Genomic DNA, 24,458 nt, shown 5'->3' with positions numbered 1-24,458 from the left:
CGGATGTGGTAGTGTCGGTTCTTTCCGGCTCCGACACACAGTCTCCAGTTTCCTTGTCAGCACCGGCTGGTGACAAGGTGTTATCCAGCATCGGAGCCGAAAAGTCTTCGACTCCATCTGGAACCGAGAGGTCGTCGGCTCCGATGGCTCCGTCCAAGAAGAGATCTCGGTCCCCTTCTCTGGAGTCGATTCGCTCGGCTCTGAGGTCTCCTCTTTTATCGGAACGGAGTCATCGGAGCCGATCTTCGAGATCATCCAGGCTGTCAGACCACGATTTAGAGAGGGTGGTAAGCAGGCTGTTGAAGTCACAGGCACTAGCCCAAATGCTCCATAGCCCGTCTCAGCAGACTTCGGCTATTGCTCTTCCCCTTGAACTTCCTCCTCCGACTCTCCTCCAGAGTTCAGAGCCGGAGCTTTTCGGGACAGTGACCATGTCGGCGCCGGGGCCGATACTTCCTCTTTCGGCTCCGTCGTCTTCGGCTCCGATCTCCTCCATGAGACCTTCCTTGGAGGGATCCGGTCGTCGAGTTTCCATTGTCGGCTCCGAGGGGGCTAGTGGCATTGGACCCTTGTCCGACCCCGCTCTCCCTCTCGGAGCTTCGGCTTTGGTGAGCTCGGCAGCGACATCGGCCTCGGAGCCTTCTGTTTCAGTGGAGCCAGGAATTCCTGTCTCTTCGGAGCAGGAGTATTCTGGTCTCCCTGGGAGAGGAGCCTTTGAGGTGATGAGGAGTGTCCTGGCACCTGAGCCAGGTCAACGGTCCATTCCTTTAGCTCCTCCCTCTTCGGTGCCTGTTGATGTCTCTTGCCAGTCTCTTGCTCCCAGGCCCAGGGATCCATCGCCCCAGGTTTCCCCATTGGGAATAACTTCCTCTTCCGAGGTTTCTCCTGATCCCGCAGGAGAACCCCCGCGCAAGAGGACGTGTAAGAGGAAACACACAGACTCCCCCGAGTCTACATCAGATACAGACTTAGATGAGTCGGAGGGTTCCCCCCGGTCCCCCTCTGAGGATGTCTCCTTTTCAGACATCCTGGAACTCCTCAAACAGAGGGGGAACTGGCCTTCCATTGACCCCTCCGAGGATGAGTCGGTATACCTGGAGGCTTTTGGATCCCGACCCTCCACCTCCTGGGTGTCTTCGCCTTTCGACCCACTTATGCAGGTAGTGGCTCAGAAGGCGTGGGCAGCCCCGGATTCTGTGGAACCTGTCCCCAGGAGGCCATCCAAATTTATTACGGCCCCTTCAGACAAGCAGTTTCTTTCTAAGGGCGTCTCTGTGGATGCTATGGTGGTGGCGGCGGCCACCAAGAAGGAACTTGCGGATCCTTCCGTGCCTGTCCATCCTCCTAACAAAGACTCTAGGACCATGGATAGGTATGGCAAGCGGATGTTTTCTTCAGCGACCTTTGCTATGCGTTCGCTGAACTACCTTTGTCATTTCACCAGACTTCAGAGAGACATTCTCAAAGAACTAGGTGAGGTGGTTCAGGATCCTACAGCTGCTGGGGCTCAAGACAAGATTGTCTCACAGCTAGCAATCCTAAATTCTTTAACCAACTCCTCCAAGCGGCTCATATCCTATGCGGCCGATGGAGCGAGTAGAGCCGCAGGCACAGGAGTGGCTCTTAGACGTCAGGCCTGGATGCGGCTTTGTAATTTCGCGGACCCCTTCAAGGCGTCCTTCACCAATACCCCCTTTGACGGTTCGGCTTTGTTCGGACCGCAGGTGAAGGAGACCTTGACCAGATGTGAACAAGACGGCAAAACCCTTTCTGCAGTAGGAGTCCATTTTTCCACTCCTTCAAGACCCTATCCCAAAGGTCAGAAAGGAGGAAAAATGTGGTTCCGTAAAGCCCAAGGAGTTACGCCGGACACACGTGGTCAGTTTACCCCCAGAGGCAGAGGGGGTAACAATAACAGACGCCGCCCTAGAGGCAGGGGGGGTCCCCAGAATCAGGGTAGCAGGGAGCCTCTTCCTGACAAACCCTTTCAGCATCCCTGAGGTGTTGCCCGACTGTCCACCCTTGGAGGCAGTCGGGGGAAGGATATCGCTGTACCCATTAGCCTGGCGTTCCCTCTCTCAAGACATATGGGTACAGTCGATCATATCCGAAGGTTACAAAATCCCTTTCGAAAGGTATCCCATACCTCACCAATCCCTTCCAGACATCTCACCTGGTCAAAGGGATTTGGCAAAACAGGAGGTCACAAAGCTCCTAGAAAAAAGAGCCGTCCAAATAGTTCCAGCAGACCAAGTGGGATCCGGCATCTACTCAAGATTCTTTTTGGTCCCCAAAAGGACGGGAGATTGGAGACCAGTTTTAGACCTGAGCAATCTAAACAGATTTGTCAGAAAGGCAAGATTCCGGATGGTCACGCTTCAGTCCATTCTGCCTTTTTTGGGCAAGGACAACTGGATGTGCTCGATAGACCTTCAGGACGCGTACTATCACATAAAGATACACAGACGCTCCAGGAGGTTTCTCCGCTTTCGGCTGGGGACCAGTCATTATCAATTCAGAGCCCTGCCCTTTGGCCTCACTTCAGCCCCCAGAGTGTTTACCAAATGCATGGCAGTGGTTACGGCTCATCTGAGACGTCAAGGATTCCAGGTGTTTCCTTATTTGGACGACTGGCTCCTCTCCGCCACCACCAAGCATCAGCTTCTTCAAAGCAGAGACTACACTCTGCAGATTTGCAAACAGTTGGGAATCTCAGTGAATTTCAAAAAATCTTCTCTGCTGCCTTGCCAATCTATCACCTTTATAGGCGCAGAACTAAACACCGTCAGTATGCTAGCCAGACTAACAAATCAGAGAATTCTGGACATCCAAAAATACGTTCAGATCATATTACTGAGCAACAAGGTCAGAGCCAGATTGGTTCTGAAGGTTCTAGGTCTTATGGCTGCGGCCATTGTACTTCTACCATTAGCTCGCTTCCACATGCGTCTTCTGCAGTGGATGTTATTCACTCAGTGGTCGTTCCAGAACCTACCCATGAGGCACGAAATTCTGGTCACACAATCGTGCAGGACTCATCTAACCTGGTGGATATCTTCTCCTCTGCTCCATCAGGGCCGACCGTTTGTTCCCCCATCTCCGGTTGCCACAGTCACTTCGGATGCCTCTCTGATCGGGTGGGGGGGGGGGGGCATTATCAGGGCAGGATGGTCCATGGGACTTGGCAACCCACAGAATACCATCTGCACATCAATGTCCTGGAGATGAGAGCGGTGCTTTTAACGTTGCAAGCCCTCAACGACTTTCTTCCCTCGGGGACTATTGCAGTTCAAACAGACAACATGTCTGTAGTCTGGTACATCAACAAACAGGGCGGGACCAGGTCCTATCCTTTATATCGAGAAACTCTCAGACTTTGGCAATGGGCAATCTCCTCTCATCGGTTTCTGATAGCAACGCACATCCCCGGAAGATCCAACCTCTTAGCGGACAGACTGAGCAGAGCTATTCTCATGCCTCACGAGTGGTCTCTCAAACAATCGGTAGTGGACGAGATTTTTCAGAAGTGGGGCACCCCTTGTTGTGACCTTTTTGCTACACCCCAAAACAGCAAATGCCCGGACTTCTTCACCCTCTTTCCCCTACCAGGCCATCCCCTGAGAGACTCTCTAACCCAGGATTGGCCCCGGGGACTTCTGTACACTTTTCCCCCTTTCCCTTTAATTCCACAGGTCATTCAGAAAGCTACCATTTTGAGAGCCAAGTTGATTCTCATTGCTCCTTACTGGCCTCGACAAATTTGGTTCCCGTCCCTACATAGTCATCTCCTGGTGCAGCCTTGGCATCTGGACCCAGTTCCAGATCTTCTGATCCACCAAACGGGTCAACAGCACCGGGCCATTCGTTCTCTCAACCTCACTGCTTGGTTGCTCCACTTCCTTCCCTAGCCAGGCTTCCTATGATCTCTGATCCGGTCAGAGATATCATAATAGCTTCCTTAAAGTCGTCCACCAGAACGGTTTATGCTAGCAAATGGCGATGTTTTTCCCTATGGGCAAACTCCAGACGCATTGATCCCTTTACTGCGCCAGTTCATTCAATTTTGGATTTTCTGGCTGAAGTTTTTCAGTCAGGATCTTCTTCATCGACAGTTAAAGTCCAACTGGCAGCAATTTCTAAATATCATGTGGGCTTGCAAGATCATAACATAATGTTGTACAGACTATGCAAAGCCTTTCTGAGAGGTGTTTTTCTTCTAAAGCCTCCAATAAAACATCCTCCTCCACAATGGGATCTGAATTTGATGTTAGCATCCTTGATTTTACCCCCCTTCGAACCGTCTGCTTCATGCTCCTTAAAGTTGCTGACTTGGAAAACAATATTCTTGGTTGCTGTCACTTCAGCAAGGAGAGTATCTGAACTACAAGCCCTCTCTATCCGTTCCCCATACTTAGTTTTTCACAAGGACAGGGTATCCTTAAGAACTAATCCATCTTTTCTGCCCAAAGTTGTTTCTCAGACTAATATTAATCAATCCATCGATCTACCAGTTTTTTTCCCTAATTATTCGGACAGAGCTGAACAAAAACTTCATTTTTTGGATGTCCATCGTCAACTCAGATATTATTTGCATGGAACTAAACATTTCAGGAAATCTGATCAATTATTTGTTTCCTATGCAGAAAACAGGAAAGGTCTCCCAGTGTCGAAAGTGACCTTATCCAGATGGTTGTCTTCTACCATTTCTTATGTGTATTCGCTCAGAGGCAAGCAACTACCCTCAAAACCGAAAGCGCATTCAACCAGGAGCCTGTCCACATCTACAGCTTTTCAGGATAGGCTACCCACTGATACCATTTGTGCAGCAGCTACTTGGGCTACTCCTCATACCTTTGTCTCTCATTTAAAAATTAGATTTGGCCTCCAGGGACAGAGCCAGCTTTGGTTCCACAGTTCTCAAGAGTCTGTTCCATTGAGCCACCCAGGATACAGGTGCTAGGGACGCGGTCCCATCCAGCAAGAATGAAGGTGAGATTGACAACTTAACATTTAGAAGTTATGTACCTACCATAACGTTCCATGTTAGTTGTCTTCTCTCGCCTTCTTTCTTGCGTCCCTCCCTCCTTCCCCCTGGCCTGGACAGATCTTGAAGGGCTTCTCTTTCCCAGGTTTCACTCTCCTGAGTCTTCAGTAGAAAGAGTTTATCTTAAGAACTTTTTGCCTGGTTCTTCTAGGCTAGTCTTTGCTCTTCCTTTAGGAATAGTATTTTTTTTAGCAGGGTGTTATAGCTACCAAACGAGACCTGAGGTAGTCTCGCCTTGCATCATGGGATATAGGGTTGCCTCGAGCTGGTAAAAGGAGTTCTCAAGCTTAGCAAGTGCCGAGTCGGAGCCGAGGATCGGCTCCAAACCCATCCAGCAAGAAAGAAGGCGAGAGAAGACAACTAACATGGAACGTTATGGTAGGTACATAACTTCTAATTCTGGTGGCCAGTTGAGAGAAGTGCCTGTCAGACAGGCTTGTTTTTCTGGAGTAAGGAATGCCATCTGGGATGCTGTTGTCCAGGCTTGCTCCCAGGAATACAATTTTCTAACTGGGGATTAGTTTGGACTTCTTTTCGTTTATACTGTACCCCAGTAAGGTCAGTAGGTCCTTTACAAATGTCAGGTGCTTCAACAGCTTTTCCTGACTGTCTGCCTGAATCAGGCAGTCGTCCAAATAGGGGTAAATTTGAATATTTCTTTGTCTGCAAAAAGCAATGGCTGGAGCCAGGCATTATGTGAAAACTCTGGGAGCAGTGGATAACCCAAAGGGAAGTGCAGAGAATTGATAATGCATAGATCCTGCCCTGAAACGTAGATATTTCCTGCAAGAGTCTCTGATTGGTATGTGCAGATGGGCCTCTTAGGTCTAGGGTGACTAACCAGGCATCTTTGGACAGCATAGGAAGAAGCTGCTGGAGGGTGAGCATTTTGGTACCACCAGGAAGGTGTTTAGAATGGATCAATCTAAGATTGGTCGCCAGGTGCCCTCTTTCCTGGACACCAGGAAAAGTCTGGAATAGAAACCTTGGCCTATCTGGTCTGCAGGAACAGGCTGAATTACCCTCATGGATAGCAGGGAATTAACTTGGTTTTGTGCCTCTGTCCACTGTTTGGAGAAAGATCTGGGAACCCTTTTGGGTTGGCAGTGTGTGGAAATAAAATTTGTACCCCTGGGACACTATGTTGAGGACCCATCGATCGTTGGTGATGGAGGCTCAGTTTTTTGCATGGGAGGCAAGTTTTCCTCCTAGGGGCACAAGCAGGTGGGCAGAGGTAAGAGGTTGAGTTGAAAAGTCATTGTGAATTCTTTCCATAAGGGGGTGGCTTAGCACTCCCTGTTGTAGAAGTGGAGGTACTCCACTGCTTAGATATCTGCATTCCCTGAGACTGCTGTCTGGGGGGATCTGCTTCCCCTAGGTCTAGTCTAAGGCAGCCTTGAGGGAGCTGGAAAGGACAAATGTTTTGAGGGGCAATGCCTACTGAATCTCGGAGGCTGGACTTGCAAAAAGTCTTTAACTGTCTGCATAGACTTAGCTTTTTCTTCCATCTTTTTTAAAACCTGTTCTGCTTTGATGCCAAACAGATTGTCTTTGTTCAGTGGTGCGTCCAATAATTTTGATTTGACATGGTCTGGCAAGATCTGTTCCTTAAGCCAAGCATGCCTTCTAAGTATAGAACCTGTGACTGCTGCCCTTAAGGATGCTTCTAGGGCATCAAACCCACGTCGCAGAGTATGCTTAGTAACATGGCTTGCAGAATGCATAAACTCCTGTAATTCTTTATTTTCTGCACAGTCTGGAAAGGTAGATAACATTTGTTTAAAGAGGTCCATAGTATGCTGCTGGTATTTCAGCATGTGGAACTGACAATTTAATGCTCTAATAGCAAGAGTTGCAGAGGTGTATACATATTTACCCCATCTGTCTAAAGCTCGGGAATCCCTGTCTGAAGGGGTGAGATTTGTAGCTGTGGTTACTTTTATTACTTTAGTTCCTTGGGAGATGACCTCTGGGTCAGCAGTAGGATTTTTGAAAAGAAATTTGTAAGAGTCAGGGACTCTAATACCGGTCAGATGTCCTGGGAGCAGGAGGGAGAGTATCAGGAGTTAGACTGGATTCCATAAAAACATCATCCACAACATCCAGAACAGGAGGAATAGCTAAGGGTATTCCCTGAGTCTCTTTTTGGACTGAGGATCATCCTGGCATTCCCAATGGAAATACTCTCTCAAGTTATGTAGGGTTTCACCAAAAGAAAAATCCTCTGAAGGAGTGGCAGAAGGAATGGATTCCTCTGCATCTGAATCCTCATAAGCAGATAAGGGCATGTCTTCATAATCAGAAACCTCAGAGTCGTCAGAATCTTGGTCAGATAAAGCTGCTGGGGACAAGTCTCTTTCTTTTAGCTGGGGTAGGCTGGCTTCCCCTAATCAGCATGATAAGGTCTTCCGCCATTTTAAGCATTTGAAAATGAGGCATGGAAGCAGGTGTTTGAGCTTGGGTCTTCATTTTTTTAGGTGTAGTACATATCCTGGGCCTTAGAAACTCTGTAGTTTTAGAAAGACCTGAAGACACGAAAGAAGTTGTTGGTCTGTGGCGAATATCGGTAGTGCGAAGAACTTCCTCAGAAGCCGGTGCCTGCACAACGGCTCAGGACCCATCCAAGGTAGAGACATCCGCAGGGTCTGTAGTCAAAGAAGAGTCTCGTGGCATAGCGGACTCCGAACGGGTCTCGGTAGCAGCCTGCAAATCCATAGAAGTGGGCATCAGGGGCTGTGAAAGCGCCTCATTGAGTACCGACGACAAGCTTAACGGAAGTGTCGGCAGTTTTGGACCTGTGTGGTCTGTCCCTGTCTTAATCCTTACGTTTTTTTTGGAAGATCAGTAGTCGGATGGTTTACCGAAGCCATTTTGGAATATGGAGATCGAGAGCAAAAGTATTTTAGCTACGACAAGGGCTTGACGACGTATATTTCTGGCGTCGAAGAAAGCACAAAACCAACAACGAGGGACATCGTGGTCTGGGCCTAAACGTGACGCAGTAAGAATGGAAATCTTGGTGTGGTATTTGATTTCCACAGGCTAGACAATTGTTAACTTTTTCTGACGGTTAGAGCAAGGAAAAAGGATCCCCAATGGGGTACTTAGCTTTAGAAGACTTCAACTTAAATTTCAGAAACAAACACTCCAGTAACAGCCAACCGGCACTCATGCGAACCGCTTCTGCTTTGGGCTCCTCGGCAAGAAACACTGACGTAATGGCGTTGGCTACCCGTTTTATACCACTGACGACCTGACATCAGTCCTGGAGCGACAGCAACCGATGCAGAAATAGTAAGCCTCTGGTATTCAGGCCGACTGAGGGCTACCCCTGGCAGGATAACCCAAGTTTGATGACTGCAACAGTGAAACACAAAGAACATCACAATTTCAACAACCATTTGGCAATAATCAGTATCAGCACTAGGTATGAAGGTAAGTCCCTTATTCAAAATATCACTTTGTTCAGCTGTAAGTTCAATACCTGATAAATTATAAACAATACTATTATCAATGTGCGTCGCCTCTTCTGTTCTTTCCATTGAGTTTTTCTTCCTCGCTGGAACAGGAAGAACAAAATAAAAGGTGAACTGTCTGTTAAACGCTTAGGTTTGGCTCCTAAGTTATTAAAATCAGTAGTAGTCGCCACTGCTATTATCCCTCCTGACATAACGTCACGTGTGGCATCAGGTAAAACATCACTGGACAATATAACACTACTGGCAATTGGTTCTTCTATGGTAGTCATGGAGACTGAGACACCATGAATCTATGAGGCCAAAACTAGTGTACTCTTAAGTGTGGATATAAAGCAACGTTCTTTTTCAAATTGCTGATTAGAAGCCAGTGTTGATAAAACATGTCGGAAACATTAGCAGATGTTAAGCATCGAGTGCGAGGCCAAACGAAAATATTGCCCTCACAAAAATCATGGTAATCATGTGCCAGTTTCCTCAACTTGGTTTGTTGCAATTTTGAATCAGACGTGGCCACAACACACAAAACATTCATCAACCTATCCATATGGTGTTCATCCTTGAATATCATATCAATTTCCTTGTCCTTATATACACCATCAACCTTAGTAATTAATTCAAGTTCCTGAGGCTGAAGGAACTCTATCAACAAGTTCATATCAGCCTGGCTAGTTTTTTAAATTTATCTCCTGCCAGCGTGCCAATAGCTCTGGGTAAGCTTCACCCTGTGCTGATATACAGAGCACCCGTAAATCACTGGGTACAATGTTATTTTTAAGGCAAGCTTCAAAATAAAACTTTTGCCACTGTAAACGTTTTAACTTCATGAGATTATCTTGTAAGGACGATAGCAATAAATTAAAATCAGTCTCACCATCATGTACATTCTCTGGACCCGAGGAACGATCAACTAAGGTTTGAATGTCCATATTCAGCAAAGGATTCGATAGCTGAAAGGAGCTCTTCTTCACATTGTCCAAATGCTTCTGATGTTGGTAGTCCAATTCAATGTCTTCATTCCTATATTCAGTCACGTGTGTGTAAAACCTACCAAGCAAAGTACAAACACCAAAGACAGAAATAGATTGGTATCTTCCACCAAAGGTTCTGCCAACCACGTCCCAATGAAGAAAATGAAATAAAATCCAGGCAGAAACCACCAGGCCACATTCACAAAACTATAGTTTATTAAAATAACCAAGAAAACAGAATTAAAAGTGCACTATAAGCGCTTTTGGGTGTAACCCTTCATCAGATAGTACACACAGAACAGCAATTCTCCCTTATATACAGCAATCAACCAATCAAGTTCAGTAGACCCATCTATTTCTGTCTTTGGTGTTTAAACCAAGGTGGATAGGATGATGCGGAGAATCACCCAGACTCAGATACAGATGGGAATCTTGCCTGCCCACTCTCCCTCCAGAGTGGGGGGCATGCAGACTGCCTTCATCCCGATCACTCCTTCTCCAATCCGACCTTCGGTTCAGAGTCCTTGGGTCCAAGAACCCTTGGCGTCAAGGGTTAGGTGCCGACAGTACCTAGTACCTTGACACCAAGTGTTGCCTTGAGCGAGTCGGCTCCAACGAGCTCAGAGCTGTCTGGCTCTCTGAGCTGTAACCTCGCCACCGGATCCGAGGGGGTGGTTTCAGCTCTGAGGTTTTTGGGGCAGAGCCTTCCAATCAGAGTCTTGGTGCCTGGGGGTTCGGCTCCGCTCCCACTTTGATCCAGAGGCTTATGGACCCAATGGTAACCCCCAGCTCAGGGGGTTAGTTTTCCCTCTGCCTATATGTGGTAGAGAGGGTTCTCTCAATCCCATTGAGACCCTTGATCTCGTCCTCAAAATCCGTCCTGGCTCCCTCTGTTTCTGGTATGGATTCCACCATACTGCTACCTCAGGGACAGCCTGCTGCCTCTCCACACCAGGTAGCTCCTACACAGGAACAGCTAGATGTTTTCAAGTCCTCCCCTGAGACTCCCCCTGAGGAGTTTCCTTGAAAATGCATGTGTAAAAGGAGGCACTTAAGACTCCCCGCTGGAGTCTCTCACGGACGACAGCAACGTGGAGGAAGAGGAGAGTTCCTCCGATCATCCCCAGAGGATGTCTCATTTGAAGACATCACGAAGATCCTGCATAGGGGGTGGTCTATCTAAAAACCCTACCTTGACGAGTCTGTGCTCCTGGAGGCATTTAGCAAAGGACCCTCTACTTCCTGGGTGTCCCCTCCCACAGATCCTCTGGTGGATCTTGTTACATCTCGGAAGTGGAAGGAGCCCGACACAGTGCAGCCTATCCCCAAACACCCTGAAAAGGTCCTCAGCGCCCCTATTGATAAACCACACTGGTTAAAGGGACCTTCTGTTGATGCCATGGTGGTGGCAGCGGCCACTAAGAAGGAGATCGCACAGGAGAGCTCCGCAGACCACCCGCTGGACTGAGAATCTAGGAGTTTGGACTGTTTTGGGAAGCGGGCCTACGCTTCAGCAACATTCTGTGTACATGCGCTGAACTACGTGTTATTAGGCTTCAGCGAGACCTAGTGAAGGAGGTCACTGAGTCTACACCAGGGTCCATGGCGGAGGATAAGAAGGCTTTCTCCTCTAGTATGGCCACCCTCACCTCCACTGCCAATACCGCTATGCGGCTTCTCTCTCATGCTACTGAGGGCGCCACCAGAGCTGCCAGAGAAGGTGCCATCAGGTGTCATGCCTGGCTCTGACTTTGTACTTTCTCAGAGTCTTTCAAGGCATAATTTACAAATGCCCCATATGCTGGTTCCACTCTCTTTGGAAAAACAGTATGTGACACACTGGGTCCAGAGTGAGGAGGACAGGAAGACTCTGCCATCTGAATCCACTTCTTAAACCCTCAATGATCCGTCAGCTGAGGGGGGGGGTGAAGATGTGGTTTTGGAAGTTTCAGGGTTATTCCCAGGATGCTCAGGACTCGCCTTCCCCCAGAGGCAGAGGGGGATTCAACAGACACTGCCCTCGTCGCAGAGGGGGCCCGAGGAAACAAGGGTCTCGGGATTCGTTCTTGGAGAGGTCCTTGCAACAGTGCTGAAGGGTTGCCTGGGTGCTTGTCTCTGGAGGGAGTCAGGGGTTGACTCTCACTACACCCAACAGCCTGGGAGACAATTACAGATGATCAATGGGTGTTGTGAATCATATCCAGAGGATACTCAGTCCCCATCTTTCAAAGGCCAATTCTGGCCAAATACCTCCTAGATGTTTCACCTGCACAATAGGAGGCAGCAGCACAGGAAATTTCCAAGCTGCTACAAAAACTAGTCATCCAGCCTTTCCCCCCTGACCAGTTCAGATTAGGCATGTTCCTTATCCAAACCGCCAACCAGCTGGGCATCACCATAAATCTCAACAAATCCAAGTTAGAACCAGTTCACGTTCTGGACTTCATTGGAACCCAGTTGGACAGCATTCAGACCAAAGTTTTTCTGGCACCCGACAGACTTCCTCAAACTTCATGTCTTGCACATTCTTCAAGTTCCACCTCCTCCAGCAGAGTTTGTTTTAAGAGCGCTAGGTTCCATGGCGGCCACGATCAGCCTCGTTCCCACAGCTTGGTTACACATAAAGGTGCTCCAATGGACTCTGGCAGTCCAGTACTCATTTCTAGGTCTACCACTGTCACATCCTGTCCGTCTATCGCGAGCATGCAGATTCCCTTCTCTGGTGGATTCAGTCTCCGGAACTTCTTCGCAGTTGCCCGTTTATTCTTACCATCTCTCTGACCATGGACACCTTCGTACTCGGGTGGTGGGGGGGGCATTGCTTGGGAAGGACAGTTCAAGGCACGTGGTCTTCCCTGGAGACCCAGCTGCATATCAACGTCCTGGAGATGACAGCGGTGCTACTGGCGTTGCAAGTTGTTCACACCCATCTTTCCCTAGGGATGATTGCCATCCAGACAATATGTTGGTAGTCTGGTATACCCAGGTCTTATCCCCTCTGCCACGAAGCCGTGAGAGAGGGTGATCTCCACCAGCCGTTTTCTGGTGGCAATGCACATTCCAGGGAGGTTCAACATTCTAGTGGACAGGCTCAGCAGGTCTATTCTGATGCCTTACGAGTGGTCTTTCTAAAGTGGGGTTAGCCTTGCTGTGATCTCTTTGCCTCTCCTTACAATGTGAAGTGCAGTGAGTGTTTCGTTCTGAACCACCCTCCGGGGGGGGACTTCCCCAGAGACGCTCTAGTTTATGCTTGGCCCTCCAGTCTTCTCTATGCTTATTCTACATTTCCCCAATACCAAAACTCATTCAGAAAGCACAATGGCTGGGGAGCACAGTCATCCTCATTGCCCCTTTCTGGCCTCGCTAGGTATGGTTCCCTTCTCTGTGGTCTCCTGTAGTGTGTCCTCCCTGGATGTTGGATCCGGTTCCCTCAGGGATTCCACATCCAGATCTAGCCAGTCTGAAGCTCACTGCTTGGCTGCTCCAGTTCCCAAGACAGTTAGGACTCCCAGGCTATCTTCTGTGGTTAAGAAGATTTTGATAGCAGTTCATAGAGCTTCCACGAGGAAGGTTTACTCGAGTAAGTGGAAGAGTTTCTCAATTTGGGCATCTCAACAGGATTTGGATGCCTTCAATGCTCCGATTCCTGTTATCTTGGATTTTCTGGCTGGCATTTTTCAACAGGGTGCCAGCTTCTCTATGGTTAAAGTTCAGCTGGCGGCTATTTCTAATTTCCACAGAGGATAAGTCAGCTTCTGTAGCATCTTCTAAGCTCTGTAAAGCCTTCTTGAAGGGTACTTTCTTCTTAGGTCACCGAACAAGGACCCTACGCCGCCTTGGGACCTTACTTTGGCCCTTCAAGTCTTGGTTTCTTCCCCCTTTGAACCCGCTGCTTCAGTAGATCTACAGTTCCTGTCTTGGAAGACCACCTTTCTGATCGCTATTACTTCAGCTAAAAGAGTGTCGGAGCTGCAGGCCTTATCAAGTAAGCCCCCATACATGATCCTCCATAAAGACAGGGTATCTTTGCGCACTAATCCTTTCTTTCTACCTAAAGTGACCTCAGAGTCAATCATAAACCAGGTTATCAACCTCCCTGTCTTCTTTCTGTACTTTCAGAATAAGGGAGAGTAAAAACTTTTCATTTCCTATTCTAAGCCCTTTTTAGGGAAACCTGTATCAAAGGTCACCACCGATAGTTGGATTTCTCAGTGTATATTCTTGGCATATTCAGCCAAAGGAGCGTCTCCGCCAGGTCAAGTTAAGGTGCATTCTACTAGGTCTATCGCTACTTCTGCCGCCTTTTGGTTCAGTTTCCTTGGATGACATTTGCTCTGTGGCTACCTGGGCATGTTCACATACTTTAATTTCCCATTACAAGCTGGATTGTTTCTCCAGAAGTAGGGCATCCTTTGGCTCCGCTGTGTTACGGAATATCCTTCCATGAGGGCCTCCCAGGTGTTTGGTAGCTGGGAACTCTGTCCCACAGGCTGAAGAGCAAATGAAGACAACAACTTCAGATAAAGAAGTTAAGTACTCACTATAACATTCCATCATGCTCTTCACTGGTCTTCAACCTTCCCTCCCCTCCTTCACCCTGCCTTACATGGGCAGTGTGGTGGTCTGGATGGAAAAGACATGGACCTTTCTTTGGCATAAATGGTCATTTCTTATGATACTATCTGGTTATTCTGTCAAGGGGCAAGACATTGTGTAAGGTTGGGTTGCTATGGTGGGCAGCAAACTCTATCTGAAGTGAGGAAGGAGACAGGGGCATTATGGGTACGGAAGGAGCTTGGAGCTCAGATCTGATGCTGGAGAAATGCGACCGAGTTGAATCCATCCCGGATCAGTGTCCCACAGGTTGAAGACCAAGAGCAACAACTCAGATGGAACGTTACGGTGAGTACATAACTTCTTTTTATTCTTCACCACTTTATGCAACAAATATAGAAGCTTTCAAGCTTTATAAGCAAAGGAAAATAAGGGGACGCTCAAGGGTAAACAATGCTCTCCTAGTGCTGTGTGTGTCTTTGTGGCATGTGTAAGCATATGGCGCTTGCCCCTCAAGCACCAAAACATATGATTTTTTTTTTTTTTTTTAAAGGAAGGTAAATTCAGTGATAAAAAAATCCCTGATGTTATACGCAGGCTTACCTAACAAGCAGGAATTAATGCAACTTATTCTTGAACATCACATGTCTCTGAAAATCATCAGAACAATGACGAGTGGCCACACTATACCAATGAAACATTTGGACAAAATTTCCAACTGCCAAAGCAACTTAACATGTTACACCTTTCACTACAGAACAAAAAGAACTAGGAAAGTTTACTTGGAGATTGCTTAGTTCCAGCATCTTCCTCTATTTCTTTACCTGGCTTGTATCTGTTGCTCAAGATTGTGCTGCATTCTCATCCCTAGCTGATCAAGCTGATCCCACTGCTGGGCTAAGCCCACAGTGCTATGCTCTGTGTATTTGTTGTCCAAGATCAGGGCCTCCTCCATGGCAGCACCAAGATCTTCTATCTTTTTAAGTTGGCTCCTCATTGCCCGAATCTCTTGATGCTTCCTCTGCATAAAAATTAAAAGTGAACACAGTGACAAACGTGACAAACCTCTTCCTAGTCTGAAAATATTTACGGTACAGTTATAATTTACTAAAAGAACCAACTGAAAAACACTACAAAAATAGAAATATTGTTATTTTTCAATGTACAGTGTTCATTAGGTTAATCCACTACACAAGACAAGTTATGGAAACTTCCTTTCATGGGGACTCTACCATCCACTACAGAAACATTAAATATATTGCAGTACTTTTAGAAGTTAAAGGTAGTATGCAAATACCTACCTTAATGGCTGATCTTTCTCACTGGGTGGAATGCTTGGGGACATTCACTTTCTGCTTTACCTTTCTCTCTCTCAACATGGTTCTTAAACTGCACTGTTATCTTTAGAAGTACAAAGGCAATTCACTCAGGTCGTTTTTTTCTCACCAAGTGCTCATTCTTCCTACAATTTTGTATTTAGTAAGACTCAAAGGTTTCTCAAAAATCTTTAATTCAGGCCATTTCCCATCTATCCTTACACAGTTTTTTTTTTTCCCTTCCAAAGAAAGCTCTAACCTAAACAAAACATCCAGGCTAACATATCTGGTAAAAGGGGATATTACCAGACAGCTACAATATAGATCTTGCCAAACCAAAACAAGCAACCAAAGCTGCCGCTCCTCATGTGTAATAAAGTCTAACCAAGCCAAAAAGGAGATAAGAAATTTTATGGCAAAAAAAAGATCAGGCCACAACAAACAACACAACCATGGCCTGCTAGTCCTTGGCCTGATAGCCCTATGCTGGAGTGCTGACTGTCCACTGCTAGAAGGCTCAATGACAGAAGTATGACTGCAGAAAGTCAATTGTTAAAAGATGATTCTGTAAGCCAATGACAACCCACAAGCCACTGCAACACTCATAACCTCAGGTATGCAATAAAGCATAATTAAAGCCAAGACTACCATGAAGCCCAGAAAGTGCAAAGAAAAAAATCTGGGCTTGGGCATGCCACTGTGTACTCATCTAGCCTGACAAGTTTACAGAGTCTCCAGCCCTATTTGTGAGCAGGATTTTTTCCCTCATCTGTCTCCTTATCATAACACCAGTTTCTACTACACTGGAGCCCATTTATTCCCTGGTGGTGGGTACTCACCTTCACATCCACTATGGCAAGGGTACTACCATACAGATGGATATCAGGAATTTTTAAATCCTCTCAAGCATACCTACAACTGAGCATGTCAGCAGTAGTCGAACCTTACCCCAACACCTGGGTGGAGGGATGAACAATCCTTATCACTTCGTAAAAGCATAATACCTCCCTATATGGTTACATGCTCCTGCATGCCCAAACCAAAGGCTACCATCATCAGTCTAATGCCCATCCCCTGGTCTCACATACATTCCAGTCCTTCTTCAAAGGAAACCAACATGATGCGCATCTGGTTCCACTTTTCTCCCCCAGGATGGGGATGTCCATCCTCTCCTGTATAAGCCATCAAGAGGATTAACTAGGAAGCAGTCAGGGCTGTAACTCTATCCACTTCTTGCAAGGCAAGCCCCAACTTTGGTCACAAATCACAGAAATGTCCAGCTCTCTAGCAAAGACGACAAACCAATAAAATGGGATCACAAAGGACTTATCTCAATTTATGGGTACCCCCACAGACAGTGGAAATGAGTCTGCCACTTAAAAGACAGATTCCCCGGGGGGGGGGGGGGGGGGGGGGCTGATTTGACAATCATGAGCCAGTCATTCACATAAGAGAATTTCCTTCTCCTGAAACATTTCAGATACCAAATCTAACATCTTGATAAAAATTCTGGGTGAGGAGGTAGTCCAAAAGGTAGCATACAGTGAAACTGGTGTCCAACCAGAGCAAATTAAAGGAACCTTCTGTATGGATCACTAACATTAATGTGCCAGGAGGCACCTATCATGTCCAGAAATATTCGTGTGTCCTGTAGCAGTAAACATATAAACATCTATGATGTCACCATCCAGAGAGTACATTTGTATCTACTTAATATAAATGTAGATGTCTGAGTGCCTTCCCTGCTGCAGAAATAACAATATGTATTATTTTTCCCGTGGTAGCCCTTGGCTTGCCCAAATACCAGAGATCTGAATCCTTCCTCCTGGGCTGGTGGATGCCCTGTACCAGACATGAGGACTTCTGGGCAGAAGGATTATCAGCCAATGTCATCTTACAAAAGTCTTGCTTCTCCCGTGATGGAAACCTCAGAACTGAGCTCCAGGCCCTAGGTACAGGGCACCGAAAAGTTCCCAGTATACCGAAAAGACAGAGTCCCTAAAGATCTAATGGAAAAGAAGGGGTGGAAAAGGAAAGGAAGGGGATAGGGAAGAAGTGCCCACTCCAATCTCAAAGGATGACAGAGGGGAGCGAACAGTGAAGATAAAGGAATATTTACATTTATGGTAAGCACACAGAAATATACTATGTTTATGGTGTTGCAGTAATAAAATGGGAAGAGTCCCAAAACCAGAAAAGGGAAGGTTGCAAAAGCAATTTAAGGTAGAGGTTAGAAACCAGCAAGACTGCAGAGGCAAAACAATGTTCTGGAAAAATGGGAAGGTTGCAATATTTGGTAGAGGTGTGGATAGAGGGCCAGGTAATGTCCTTCAAGATCTCTCTGGTGGGAACCCCTCTAAGGAATGCAATAGTAATAGTAACTGTAGCTCATGTAGAATGAGATCCAATATATTCAATGATTTTAGTAGCAAAAAGTAATACAGCTAGAACTCTGTTTTGGAAATGTGTTTGCTGACATGATTTTCCATTTTGCTCTTTGAATGAATGACTTGATCCTGTCCAGATAAAACCGGAGTTGCCTGTGAACGCTATGTGTGTGTACGATCCATTCTCCATGATTTTGAGAGTTAAGGAAGGCACAAAGGTGCTATGAAATGGTTTAAATAAAGTTCTGAAACCATCTTGGGCATGAAACTTTTAGTCCCAAGAGTAACTCTGTCCTAGTGAAAAATACGAAAAAGCTCAGTATACAAGGGCTTACAGCTCTAGGACCTATCTTGTAGGGGCAACACTGTTTTCTAAGAAAGAAATGTTATACCAACTTTTGCTGCAGGCTCAAAGGGTGTTGTTTTTCCAGCACAAAACTAAGGTCCCAAGGGGAGAGGGAGCTCTTCTGGGTAGCCTGGGTTGAATAATACCTTTAAAGAGCTGCTTCATAAGATGCTGAGAAAAAAGGAGGCGGCTACAGAGGTAGAACTGGCAGAAGAGTGAATCTTAATGGAAGAGTAGGGCAAACCAGACTTCATTAAGTGTGCATGGTAGGTTAGTACATGGTAGATCTCTGCTGACCTTGAAATGATGCACTGTTGCTGACATCAGACTGAAAACCTTTTCAATTTTAACAAAAGATTTTCTAGTACTTGGATTCTTAGCTTTCTTTAAGACTGCTAGCATGTCCCTGACCTGAGGAAAATGGCGTCGGCTGATGCCTTTATACCCCAGCAGCTCTGACGTCGGGGAAGATGCGACATCAGCCGAGGCCAGACCCAGACTTTGGAATCCGGCCAACCGAAGGGCTGCCTGAGGCAGGACAACCCATATGTTATGACTGCAGATGCATCCTTGAAGGACATCAATCAATATATTAGCCAAGCTGTCAATCTCAAGGTGCTGAGACTGGGGGTCTATGATGGATCTCTAACTCTTTGTCAAAAGGTCCACCTTTTGAGGAAGCAACCATGGTTTTTCCCAGCTTAGGTTGTTGAGATGGAATCAATGTTGCCTTGACCAAGAAGGAGCTATTGAGACCTTTTGGCTCTTCCTCCCGCGGTGATTTTAAGAAGCACCCTGGGGGTGAGAAGAATGGGAGGGATGCATAAAGATCACACATGAAGAATTCAGGTGGGCAGACAAACGTGCTTATAGTGTGCATCCTGTGAGGGTAGCTTGAATGCATTTTTGAAACCCTTCAGATCCATCACAACCAACTCTACTGGAAAAAAAACACTGACCGAGTCTACACTTAACACACTATTTAGAAGAAAAAAAATAATCCTATGTAAACTACTTATAAGAAAAGGAGCCACAAGAGCAACAGGGACACTTTTAAGGTGGAAGACAACATTGGATCTCCTGGTTTGGGTGAGAGATCCTGAAGGGTATCCCTACATTTATTAGCAAGCACAGATCCACCACTACAGTTCTCTTTTTATACAGCAAAGGAGTTGAATTTGTTGGTTGAGGGACTGACTGTGTTAGTACTACACATTCTTGCAGTACCACTGAATCTTCTTCAGTCTCGCTTGAGGAATTATTAGAATACACGAAGCCATGTAATCCAATACTCTCAGGATCTACACTGCTACAATTCCTGAAAGGGGAAGACAAGAGTAGTAGTACTGTGTCAGGAAGCTGATTCACTTCCCCTGGTAGGAAAGCGGTCTGAAGGTCTGTGTCCAACAAAGCCCCAAAAAAGGCAAGCTTTCAAGACTGAGTGAAGTTGGACTTTTTTAGATTTAAGATGAATCCTAGGCTGAAAAAAAATGTTTACAAAACATAGGGTGAAAAGGAATTCCTCCACAGAATATGCTCGCATCAGGCAGTTGTCTAGGTAGGGATATATTTGGATGTCTCTAGTCCTGCAGTAGGCGATTACTGGAGTATGGCATTTGGTGACTATTCTGTGTGCAGTATATAAGCCAAAGGGGCACAAGCAGATAACTGATAATGATTTCCACCTGCATTAAAACAAATGTGCTTCCTGTGGGACTTTACAGAAGGAATGTGTAGGTAATCGTTTAGATCCAAAGTTACAATGAATGATTGAGGAGTTAACATAGGTAGGAGCTTTTGTAGGGTTAGCATTTTGAACTTGGGGACTAGTAGGGATCCATTTAATCTGGAAAGCTTTAGGATGAGTCTCCAAGTTCTCTTGGAACAAGAAAGTCTGTAAAAATACCCTTTCCCCCTTTCTTGGGACATGTGTATGTGGGGTATCTTTCCTATAGAGCCTTGCTGCAAAAGCAACCTACTTCAGCTATAAATTCTGGAACTCTGTCGGGGGGGGGGGGGGGGTGCAGAAAGAATGCCTGCAATCTCTGGTCGAGGAGAGACAGATAGTTTGTAACTTATTGTTTAGCACCCATTTTGTCCTGGGCAATTTTGGTCCATTTGTGATAAAAGAAAAAAAAAAAAAGCCTCAGCCCTAGTTTTGCAGAAGGGACAAGAAGATTTGGAGGGTGGGGAGGTGGAATGGTTGAGGTGGGACTTGAGGAACAGGGAAAAGGAATGGGACCATTCTGCTCATCATCTGAGCTGTTGGCTGCTGTGATTTACCTGTGAAATCAACTGGACTAGTGGAGTCATAGTTGCTCCCTGCTGTGCATCTGGGATCAAGGTCCAATAGGCCTAGAAGTAAGCGTATTCTTTGGTGTAAATTCACCAAACATTTTGGGTTTCTAATACCATGACAGGAATGGACCCCCCCCACCCCCTCATTCCTAAGTCAAAGTATGAGTAAAGTTTGTGAAATCAGTATTATTTCAATCTTTGATGTTAGCAAAAAGCATTCTTCGCAGCACCCGTAATGTGCTCAGAACTGACCCCTCCTGCAATTCATGGAGAGTTACGTGTATCAGGAGCATATCTAAATACAACTGTAAATTCTTTTTTGTGAGCTTCACTGCTGTTATTACTACTGGAACTGTGTATCTTCCTTCTACACTGCCCTCATTTCTGCCTACAAATCCTGGTATTTTATGACTTTGTGTTTCTCTGTATGTAAGACACGAACGACTGGGTACAATAGTCTGTCCCTTCTGACCCTTCTACCTCTGTCTATGCAGAGAGGAAGGAAAAGACCAAGCCTTAGTGGGATGGTTTCTGCTAAACCTGGGTAGCTGAACCTGCAGAAAAGTCCTTGCTACACATATTTAGCCTTTTCCTCTAGCTTTTTGATGACAGCTTTGGCCTTGGGCCCAAGTAAAATTCTTTCTCTAAAGGAGCAACCAGAATCAGACTTAACATGCTTTGGAAGGGATTGTTCGCTTAACCAAGTGAATTTGCAGATAAGAGACCCTGAGTCAGCTGCCCTGTTTGATTCCAAAGCATCAAAGCCACAATGTAAAGAATGCATTCCAACTTGAGAGAGAGAGAGATGCAAATGTCCAGCAATTCTTTGCAGGGAGCCCTTTCTTCCACCTCCACCCCCAGTTTTTATTTCATTTGATCCAGTAGAGTTTGCTAGTACTTAACCAGATAAAACTCACAATTGAGAGCTCTCATAGCCAAGGTGGCAGAAGTATAAACCTTTTAGCTAAATCTGTCAAAAGTTCTCTCCTCCTTATCATGATAGAGAGAAGATGTCTGCCACTAGCCACTACCTTCTGCCAAACCTAGTGAATGAAGCAGAACAGGATAACTGCATTCTTTCTAGTGGTAAAGGTTATTCTCTGAAATTAATAGGGTAATTATTGATTTAAAATTATTAGGAAAAAAACCTGGAACTTAATAAAAAATGTGCTGCCTAATGATACTGTATTAATCAGGAGTACGTACAGCCCTCCTTTGCATCCCCTGTTGAGAATGTACTAGAATATGAATTAAGGAAGGTGGTTGCCAATCATAAAATTGTTTCTAATCTAACTAGGGAATAAAGAGTATTATTGGATGAACTTAGGAATAATAAAAATTTAAGGGTAATGGCCCCTGATAAAGGTGGGGTTACAGTCTACCAACACATTGATATATGAATCTAAAATGATGGAAAGAAATATTCTAGAGTTTCTTTAAATGAAGTAAATATAGCTTATAAAAAATCTTTTTACCACTCAATGATTTATTGCTGGAGGGTACTATAGATTTGAGTTTGTTTAAATTTTTACACAATGATAAACCTAAAATCCCCATATTTGGAATCCCCAAAATACATAAGAACCCAGCAGAGCCACCTTTAAGGCCTATCAGAGCAGCTGAAGGTTCTGTTACTGCACCCTTAGTTCTTTAGAAGTAAAATTGAAACCACTGTCCAACGGATGTATGAATAGAAAAAAACAGACTGGAAGATGCAGGAAAAAGAGTGAAATCCATACGACGTTAGCGTAATAAAACTTTTAATCCACGCTTTCATAACAAAACTTCTTCAGAATAAAATGTAAATATTGAACATCACTTTTAAAAATAATTTTAAAATACTTCACGAATGAACTCATTTTCCCACTTAAACAATTACACAATTAATCAATAAAATTTCTGAACTCAGAAAGTTACTTCTTTATATAGATTCTATGATCTGTAGTATTATCAGAAATATTATTTCTGACAGCTGGAAAATTCTAGAGGGAAATAAAAATTTACCATCTATTGTAGGGACCCAACCGAGGTTTGTATATAAAAATCAAAACAATTTGAAAAATATTTTTGAAAGAGAGAAATAAAGTGCGATGTTGTCCCAACAGTACACAGAAAAAAAATGGGGCATGTACAAGTGTGGGAATTGTAACATATGCAGATATATTTCTGAAGGTCCCTTAGTTAACTTAGAACACTTACCTTATACTTTGAGAGTTCCAGGATATTTTAACTGTAAGAGTAAAGGAGTTGTGTACATTGGTATGTGCGCACATTGTAATGTATTCTACATTGGTATGACTACAAGAGCCCTATGCACTAAAATAAAACAACATTACTACAACATTAGAAAACAAGATAAGACAAATGCTTTTTATAAGCATACTACCATCTGTCCTACATATAATACATTTTTGTTTTCTGTGCATTGAACAAGGAATTCATGACTTCGGAGGTGGCAATTTCAAAACAAATCTTGAACAAAAGGAGGCTTTATGGCAGATTAGACTTAATGCAGACAAAAAAAACCTGGTATAAATGATGCTGTCAACTTCTTCTTCTTTCGGCTTTTCCCGGTTAGGGGTCGCCACAGCGGATCACCTGTCCGCTCATGATTGGCAGTGGAGTTTTACAGTGTCGAGTTGCCAGCCCGGCGCCCAACCTTCCACAGAAGGCAAACACACACGCACTCACACCTAGGGCCAATTTAGAGTGTCCAATCCACCTGCAGCATGTCTTTGGGATGTGGGAGGAAACCGGAGCACCCGGAGGAAACCCACGCGACCACAGGGAGGACATGCAGACTCCGCACAGAAGGCACCCCAGCTGAGGATCGAACCAGAGAACCTCTTGCTGTGAGGTGACAATGCTAACCACTGCACCACCGTGGCCGCCCTATAAATGATGCTGTCAACATTAAATGTTTTTTGAAAGATCGTAGAGTCTATATAAGGAAATAATTTCCTGAGTTCAGAAATTTTATTGATTAATTGTGTAATTGTTTAAGTGGAAAAATGAGTTCACTGGTGAAGTATTTTAAAACTGTTTTTAAAAGTGGTGTTGAATATGTACATTTTATTCTGAAGAAGTTTGCTTATGAAAGCGTGGATTAAGTTTTATTACACTAACATTGTGTGGATTTCATTCTGCTTTTCCTGCATCTTCCAGTCTGTTTTTTTTTTATTTTTTGTGGTTATTCAGGAGCATTTCTGCATTTTTGGATGTATTAATAATTTAATGGATTCTTGGGATTTACTAAAACAGATAAAACCTGAACTACATGAAGAGGGTTTGATTTTCATTACCATCGATATACTAGATCTTTTTTCTTCCACCCCCCACCTACTTATGCCAACATCATACTGTCTGTTTTTAATTCTAGGTATACAGAATGTTGGAAATTATACAAGCGTTACCTAGAAATTTGTTATGGAGAGCCTCCCTAGAAACATTTTTGGAATTTTATAATTATATCTCAGACAACTAATTTTCTTAAATTTACTTATATTATCCAATATGACTGCATGAATTATTTAGATAACTACACATAAGAATAGGGGGGAATTTAAATCTACTGTATTCAGGAAGGATACCTACTCCACCTCATAATTGGTCTTCACCAGGTCACAGCCTTACAGTCAAAAAAGAAGCTTGGTGAAAGGGCAATTTGTGAGAGGGAGCAGGATGTCCTCGGAAGAGGATGATTTTGTCAAGAGAATACGAACTACTGGAGAAGATGTTGATGGTAAGAGGGTACTCCCCCCGATTTACTTAAGGAAGTTAGGGCGGAAGTTACTATGGGTCATACAGATAGGTTTGCACCCATACTGGGACAGGCTGACATAATATATAGGTAGACTGATAATAATGCCAAGTCTGAATGTGCCTTTGTGACTAATTATAGTGGTGATGCGGGAGTCATTTTAAAAACAGTAACAAGGGAATGGAGTATATTCGAGGCCATATCCGACTTGGATATTTTTGATGTCCCTCTGAAGTGTGTTTTTAGAAATGGTTCCAATATCAAAAACATTATTGAAAAGAGAGCTGGGACAATTTACCCCTATGG

At 44.9% G+C, this 24,458-nt stretch overlaps 1 protein-coding gene across 1 annotated transcript in view; it reads right to left on the bottom strand.

Annotated features, from left to right (window-relative positions):
• SPTAN1 (spectrin alpha, non-erythrocytic 1) overlaps nt 1–24,458 on the bottom strand; it is a gene marked incomplete in the record, with an annotated part of 2,849,969 nt that overhangs the window by 353,132 nt on the left and 2,472,379 nt on the right. The window contains 1 exon segment of the mRNA XM_044058813.1: nt 14,870–15,066. Within this exon segment, the coding sequence (XP_043914748.1) occupies nt 14,870–15,066 (197 nt within the window).

Source organism: Protopterus annectens, chromosome 16.part0 (assembly GCF_019279795.1).
Source record: "Protopterus annectens isolate FY-2018-M chromosome 16.part0, PAN1.0, whole genome shotgun sequence".
Classification (NCBI taxonomy): Eukaryota; Metazoa; Chordata; order Ceratodontiformes; family Protopteridae; genus Protopterus; species Protopterus annectens.
This window is presented reverse-complemented; position numbering and strand designations above follow the sequence as displayed.